The sequence below is a fragment of the Coptis chinensis genome, chromosome 4 (genome assembly GCF_015680905.1).
Source record: "Coptis chinensis isolate HL-2020 chromosome 4, ASM1568090v1, whole genome shotgun sequence".
NCBI lineage: Eukaryota > Viridiplantae > Streptophyta > Magnoliopsida > Ranunculales > Ranunculaceae > Coptis > Coptis chinensis.
Window position 1 is genome coordinate 50,159,146 of NC_141459.1, and position 7,842 is coordinate 50,166,987.

Genomic DNA, 7,842 nt, shown 5'->3' on the forward strand with positions numbered 1-7,842 from the left:
AGAGAAGAGTCAAGGAGGAGCGGCCAGTCAGGTGGTGGCTGGGTTGAACCACAACCCGTTGGCAGATAAAATATGGGCATCAGAGGTTCCGAAGCGGTTCGCTCAGCCTAGATTCGAAAGGTATGATGGTAAGGGAGATCCGGCAGACCACATCTATCATTTTCGGCAACAGATGCCTCTGTGGCAGGAGGCGCGATATGGTGGTCTGCGATGCATGATGTTCCCAGCGAGTCTGAAGGGAGGAGCGTCAGATTGCTATTACAGGTTACCAGTGGGGAGCATAACCAATTTCCAAGAGTTGGAGCAAGCATTTATAGATCACTTCATACACCAGAAGAGGCGGGTGGTAGATATCGCGACTCTATTCAATGTGAGACAACAGTCCTCAGAGTCAGTTAGAGAGTTTCTATGTCGATTCAAGGCAGAGACATTGAAAGTTGAAAATCTGGATGAACGGACTGCAGTGATAGCATTTGAGAGAGGGTTGCGCCCGGGAACAGGAGTACATCAATCTGTGGCGAAGAATGAGATCGCGACCTTACATGAACTTTATCCGAGGGTGGAGAAATACATAAGGTATGAGGATACAATGCAGAAGGATTCCAAAAAGTCAGGAAAAGCAGTGTTGTCATTGGAAAAAGGAAGGGAGCGTAAGAGGACGAAGACTGCCGGGAAGGAAGGCGGGGGATACCGCGGAGACCGCACACGGGTAGCAGGAACGCAGAAGGTTGCCCGAAGAGAGTATCGGGAGAGAAAACTATACAGAGAGACAGAGCAGACACTGCTGAATAAGCCATTGAGCGAGATCTTACCCTTAATCAATAATTTACCGGGGTACGAGGGACCGCGGAGTACACCAATAGAGATACCGAAAAAACCGTTCTGCGATTATCATCAGATGCGGAATCACGAGACTAATGACTGCTACGCCTTGAAATGGTTGGTTCAGAGGATGGTGGAGAGAGGAGGGATGAGAGAGTTTGTGAGAGGAGAGCAGAATGAGGAACGCATGCCGCCGCGGGGAAGAATATTGGGAACTATCAATGTGATTTACAGCGGTGAAGTCCTAAGTCACAATGCTCATAGAGACAAGATAAGATGGACGGCGAGCATCCAACAGATCAGTGAGAGGGTGGATAGACCGCGGCAGAATTCAAGAGCGGCATCAGAGAAGGACAGAATAGTGTTCAGCAGTGCAGATCTCCGTGTAGTGGACTCACCGCATGAAGATGCCCTGGTAATTACAATAGCTATGGGGAACTACATGGTAAAGAGGGTGATGATTGATTGTGGAAGTGTAATGGATCTTTTATTCAGAGGGGCGTTGGAAGAGATGGGAGTAGATCCTAAGAAGCTGCGGCCTTCACGGACCAATCTATACGGATTCAATGGAAGTATGACTGAACCCATGGGAGAGCTTTTGTTGCCAGTGACAATAGGGCCGGTGACCATTTTCACGCGGTTCATGGTGATAGATTCGGTTTCGTAGTATAATGCGATTTTAGGGAGGCGATGGATCCATGAGATGAAGGCGGCACCATCCACATACTATCAAGTGATACGATTTCCATCACCTACCGGCATGTATGAGGTCTACGGTGACCAAGTGACAGCCAAGAATAGTCACTGGGGCACCGTGAAGCGATTGATCCGCGGACCAGAGGGAGAAGCTTCTAATCCTAGAAAAAGGCGAACATAACAACTACAGTGCGCCTTGGTGGAGGTGGAGGCGGAGACATCAGAGGGACTGAAGACGATTGACGAAATCAAAATGGTGAATATTGGGAAAGGAGAAGAGGAGAAGTTCACGACGGTAGGATCTAGCTTGCCAGAAGAATAGAAAGATAAGTTGATACAGTTTTTATTTGAGAATAAAGATGTTTTCCCTTGGACAATAGAGGAGGTCATTGGGTTAGATCTGGAGTTTGCGTGTCACCGGTTACACATGAAGGAAAACGCCAAACCCGTGAGGCAGAAGTTGCGCGGCATCAGACCTAAATATGCGGAAGGAATCCGCAAAGAAGTCACGAGGTTGAAAGGAGCCGGGATAATCTGAGAAGTGGAGTTCACCGACTGGTTGTCTAACATAGTCATGGTACCGAAAAAGAATGGCAAGGTTTGAATGTGCGTCGACTTCGCTGATGTGAATCTTGAATGTCTGAATGATAGTTACCCGATGCCGCGAGTAGACGAGCTAGTGGATAGGACGACAGGATTCAAAGTATTTTCCTTTATGGATGCATCAATGGGATACAACTAGGTAGCGATGTATAAGCCGGATCAGGAGAAGATGACCTTTGTGGTGGAGGGGGGTACATATTGCTATACAAGGATGCCGTTTGGGCTGAAGAATGCGGGAGCTACCTTCCAATGGCTAGGGGAGAAAATATTCGAAGGCAAGATCCGAAAGAGAATGGAGATTTACATAGATGACATGGTAGAGAAGAGTATGTCAGAGGAGGAACATATAGAAGGTTTAAGAGAGACGTTTGGAATATTGAGAAGATACAACTTAAAGTTGAACCCAGAGAAGTGCACATTCGGGGTGACAACAGGAAAATTCCTAGGATATATCGTTACCCAGTGGGGAATTGAAGCTAATCCCGAATAGATAAGATCTTTGGTAGAGATGTCATCACCGCGGAATGTTAAGGAAGTACAACGGCTAGCCGGAAGGGTCGCAGCTTTGAATAGATTCATCTCCAAGTCATCCGAGAAGTGTTGTTCGCTGTATAGATTGCTAAGAAATACACCTAATTTTGTATGGACCGCGGAGTGCGAGGAGGCATTTCAGGAGTTGAAAATATATCTAGGCAAAGCGTCTCTCATTGTCGCGCCGAAAAGTAAAGGGAGAAGTCAGATCAGTATCCGGGGCCACGGAGTATGTTGTTAGTTCAGTACTAGTCCGCCTGGCAGACAAGGTGGAGAAGCCAGTATATTTTCAGAGCAAGACCTTGTTGGATGCAGAGACCCGATACAGTAGGATCGAGAGGTATGCCTTGGGATTGATTTTCTCAACCTTGAAACTGAGACCCTACTTTGAGGCACATATAGTGGTGGTGGTGACAAATCTTCCCCTAAAACAAGCTTTGAGGACAGAAAAGTCTGGCCGAATGTTGAAATGGGCGGTGATGTTGAGTTCGTATGAAATACAATATCAGGTACGGACCGCGGAAAAGGCACAGGCGGTAGTGGAATTTCTGGCAGAGTTTCCCATGGAGGATCCCACCTGGGGAGAAGAGATGGTCATGGAACTAGAGAGAGAGGTAGAGCCAGACTTGTTAGACCCCTGGGTTAAGAGGAACGGATGAAGAGTGTTCGCCGATGGGTCAGCTACGGGTGTATGCAGCGGCATAGGGGCATAGGGGTTGTGCTGGTTACACCCGATAATGACAGAATAGAGCAAACTACGAAATTGGGATTTGTGGCATCCAGTAATGAAGCAGAATATGAGGCAGTAATAGCAGGATTGAAAATGGCCGAGGACTTGGGTGTGAAGGAGCTGACAGTATACTCCATTTCGAATCTAGTCGTGTGCCAGGCGAATGGAGGGTTCGCCGCACGATGTCCCTGAATGGCAAGATATTTGGAGGTGTTGCGCAAATGGTCTGCCTATTTCACAAATCTTAGGTTCATTCATTTGGGTCGCGGTGAGAATAGGCATGCCGACGCCCTGGCTTATGTGGCCGCCGCAATCTCAGGGTCAGAGGAAAGAACAATTCAGGTGAGAAGGTTGGAAAGACTAAGCACGGAGGATGCAATAGAAATATGTCAGGTCACGGGGGAAGAGGGGAGTTGGATTGATCCTATCACACACTTTTTGGCGGGAAAAGAGGTGGCCGACAAAAAGGAGAGAAGAAGATGGCAGCAGACTTCTCAGAGATATGTTCTACTCAAGGGGGAGTTGTACCGGAAAAACTTCAATGGACCGCTGTTTAAATGCTTGAGCCCACGACTAGCAGCTGAGGTGTTGGCCGAATTGCACGAAGGAGATTGTGGGAGCCATTCAGCAGGGAAAATTACGGCTCATCGGTTGCTGACACAAGGGTATTTCTGGCCTCACATGAAGAGGGATGCAGTGGAGTTTGCTAAAAGATGCTACAAATGTCAGAGATTCGCCCAACTAATATTCGCCCCAGCGGAACCTTTACACAACGTTTTCACACCGTGGTCTTTTGTTATGTGGGCAATGGATATAGTGGGACCGTTGCCCATGGCTAGCGGGAAGCGAAGATTCATGCTCGCAGCCACTGATTATTTCACAAAATGGATCAAGGCCGTACCTTTGCAACAGGTGAAGGAAACACAAGTGATCAAGTTCCTGTGGGAGAACATCATCTGCCGATTTGGATTACCATATGTCATCATAGTGGACAACGGGACCCAGTTCACCGGAGCAAAAGTGGCTGGCTTCTTGCAAGCGTACGGGGTGAAACAGAGTTTCTCGGCCCCTTACAACCCGGAGGGTAACGGACAGGCAGAGTCATCCAACAAAACTATTATGAACAATCTGAAGAAGAAGTTGGAAGATAAAAAGGGGCTTGGGCAGACGAGCTTGAATCATGTACTCTGGGCCTATCAGACTACACCTCGGTCCTCCACTCAGGAGACCCCGTTCTCTATGGCTTACGGTGTGGAGGCCGTGATACCTTCAGAAATGGTTGCAGCAACAACGCGGACAAAGGCAGTGGAGGAGGGTTCAAATTGGAGAATATTAGCAGCCAATATGAATTTGGGGGAAGAAAAAAGGGACACAGCCAGCATCAAGTTGGAAGAATACAACATAAGGTTACAGAGACAATATAACAAGATGGTCAAGCCGCGACACTTCCAGATAGGCGAGCAGGTCCTCCGTCGAGTAACTCCTAGCACAAAGAGAGAGAATGATGGGAAATTAGGGCCGAACTGGGAAGGGCCGTATATCGTGGTAGATGTAGGAGGAGCAGGAACCTACAAATTGCGGACCAAGGAAGGCAAGTTGGTAGAGAAACCATGGAATGTTAGAATGCTCAAAAAGTTTCACACTTAAATGTAACGAAAATCCAGAGCAAAGATATGTAGCTGTATGTAAATATATAATACAACGACACTTTTGAGATGAAATTGTTAGCAGTAATAGTAGAAGAGCTCCAGAATGAACATGGGACAAGATGTGGAAACCGTGTGAGAAAGAGAGTGGAGGGGTTGAGCCTTTCACTGAGACGAGTTCAGAATTATACATGGGGCAAAGTAAGGGGCCCCAAGTGACTTCCCGTGTCTATAACACCATGGAGTGGGAAGAGCCCTTTGCGGTCGAAGTGATACAAATCACACATGGGGCATTGAGCCCCAGAATAGAGATGGACAGCGGGGGGGATGAGCCCTTTGCTGACATAATCCCATTGTTAAGCAGGGGACAAGAGGAGTTGTCCTCATTCGTGGACGAGAGAGTTGAACTACACGTGGGGCATTGAACCCAGAAGTAGCAAAAGTCAGCGGAGGGGATGAGCCCTTCGCCGATACCAGGCCGGAGCGGAGTCGGTGGCGAGTTGAGACGTACCAATTGAATTATGTGGTTGTAGACTAGAGTTATAGATTACACGCGGTTCGTGGAGATGGACCACTTCTGGCTAGGTAGCTAAGCAGAAAGAGAACGGCTGAGAAAGAATACTAACTATCTAAGTCAATGCAGCAAAATCTCAGGAAAGATATATAGACATGAGAAGATGGGGTATGGATGTACAATAAAAATTAATCAAGCATTGGAATCCATAGCTAAAGAAACAACGCACATGAAACAAAAACAAGCATTCTTTGAAACAAAACAAACATCAAATGTTTACAGAACAAAAGAGTGAATATGGTAAGAGTTCAAGAGTTCAGATGTAGCATAATGCAAAAGAGAAGAGCTAAAGCTGCTCGGTTGTGGGGTTACCATGAGACCGGATATCAGAGTCTTCGTCTATGGCCGCAGTTGCGGAGTCGTTGGTAGCCGCTGCTAGAGTGGACGAGTCCTTTTGACTGGGAGGATCGAGGATGACATTAGTGGGTCGTCCGACCTCCAGTGCGGCATCAGTTCTGTCAAGCTCAGGGTTGGTGGGCCTTTCGGGGAGGAGTCTCCCTTCTCGAGTGAGTCACACGTGCTCTTCTTGAATCTTCCGGGCTACTCGCTTATCGGCCAACAGCTTAAAGTGGCTGCGTAAGGCTGCTATGTTGGCTTGGTGTTGTTGTTGCAAGGCAGTGGAGTCAGCTTGATGTGTCTGCGTAAGGGTATCCATGGCTTCTTGATGTTGGTGAGCAAGAGCGTCCAAGTCGCATTGGTGCTGTTGAAGAAGTTTTTCTCTCTGTCGTTCCAGGCGTTCAATGACTTTGTCCATATCATGCTGGTGAGTCGACTCCGCGAACCTAAGCTCGTCTTGGGCTCGGATTTTTGCAAGGTTGGCAGCTTCCAGATCGGATTGAAGCTCGACATAGGCGCTTCTTAAGCCTTTAGGTCTGCAGAGTTCTTTCTCAAGGGATACTACTTTATTCTTGGCGTTGAGGAGTCCACGAACCATGTAAGAGATGTCCAAGCTTACCTAGAATCATAGGGCGAGATGTAAAAAAAAAAAAAAAAAAAAAGAGGGAGAGAGTGCGTACCCTTTCCCAGTTGGTATACAATGACGTACGATGCTGATCGAACGAACCCTTATCAGAATACATTATGTCTTTCAGAAAATGAGCATTATAAAAAAGAGAAGAGGTGACGGCCGCATTGTCCAAGGCAGAGTCGGCGGTGGTTAGCCTGCGATTGCGTATGTTGAACACGGGACGAAAATCTTCCACAGGGGACAAATCAGAAGAAGGAACAACAGGGGGACAAGGTTCTTTGCCAGGGCGGTGAGTGTGTTGGGAAGGGATTGCAGATTGAAAGGGTTGGGAAGTGATGGGCTCAGGATCTTCTGAGACGGAGTTCTGCTGGGCGATTTGGTCGGACTCGGCAGAGGTGGAAGTCCGCGGCCTTTTGGTTGGCGGTGCTTTAGCAGATACATTGATTTCAGGGACAGGTATCTCCATGACATCGTCATCTCCATTGGAATCGCTGTCAAACAATTTCTGTTTGCGGATATCCATATCATTAGTGGGGAAAAGGGGAGAGGTGTATTGATCGTCCCAAGTGGATATGGAGCGGAAAGAGGGAATGTCTTCGGGAGCAGAGTAAGGGCGGGGTTCACAAGATTTGCGTAACCGTGAGGAAGGTGGGGAATGACGACGGTGGGAGCTTGGGTTTTGGGATCTTTTTCTGGGAGGGGGTGAGGCTTGCGGTTTCCTTTCTTTGGGAGGAGGGGGACGGTAAAATGGAGCAGATAAGCCGCAGAAAGTTTGTAGGTCAGGGATTTGCAATAACGGAGTAGTGGTGGTAGGATTGATACCCATGAGTTCGACTTGACCAGCACCAAGATCGCGGAGCCTCTGGAAGACGGGACATGAGATGCCTGAGTAAATTTGAGATTTGGAATCCTGTCGCCAACCTACAAAATGGAGAAAATCAGCGGTTAGTGGACAACGATACAGACGGTTAAAGAGATAAGAATAATAAAGATACTCACCACGGGCTATGAAGGCGAGATGGTTAAGTGTCAGTTCTGGAGGAAGGTCCACAGACAAAAACTGCCCCGATACGTATAAAGGGTAGTGGTGCCACACCTTATCGGAGGTAGTGACGCGGAGCAAGAGGGGGGACTTCTGATGGCGCACACAGAAGGATTGGTACCCCACACCGACATCCTTGGTGCTCTTCTTGAGGAAATAGTGAGAAATGATATCGCGGCTGGTGATCTGAGGTTCACCAGCTTTATTGTATGAGTTCGCGGCAAACATTGT

The 7,842-nt window shown here is 47.8% G+C and overlaps 1 protein-coding gene across 1 annotated transcript; it reads left to right on the forward strand.

Annotated features, from left to right (window-relative positions):
• The first annotated feature begins 172 nt into the window (after positions 1–172).
• Positions 173–1,489, forward strand: LOC147503849 (uncharacterized). Its single transcript, XM_086604979.1, has one exon. It carries the CDS (start codon positions 173–175, stop codon positions 1,487–1,489), a length of 1,317 nt encoding a protein of 438 aa, XP_086461105.1.
• Positions 1,490–7,842: the final 6,353 nt, after the last annotated feature.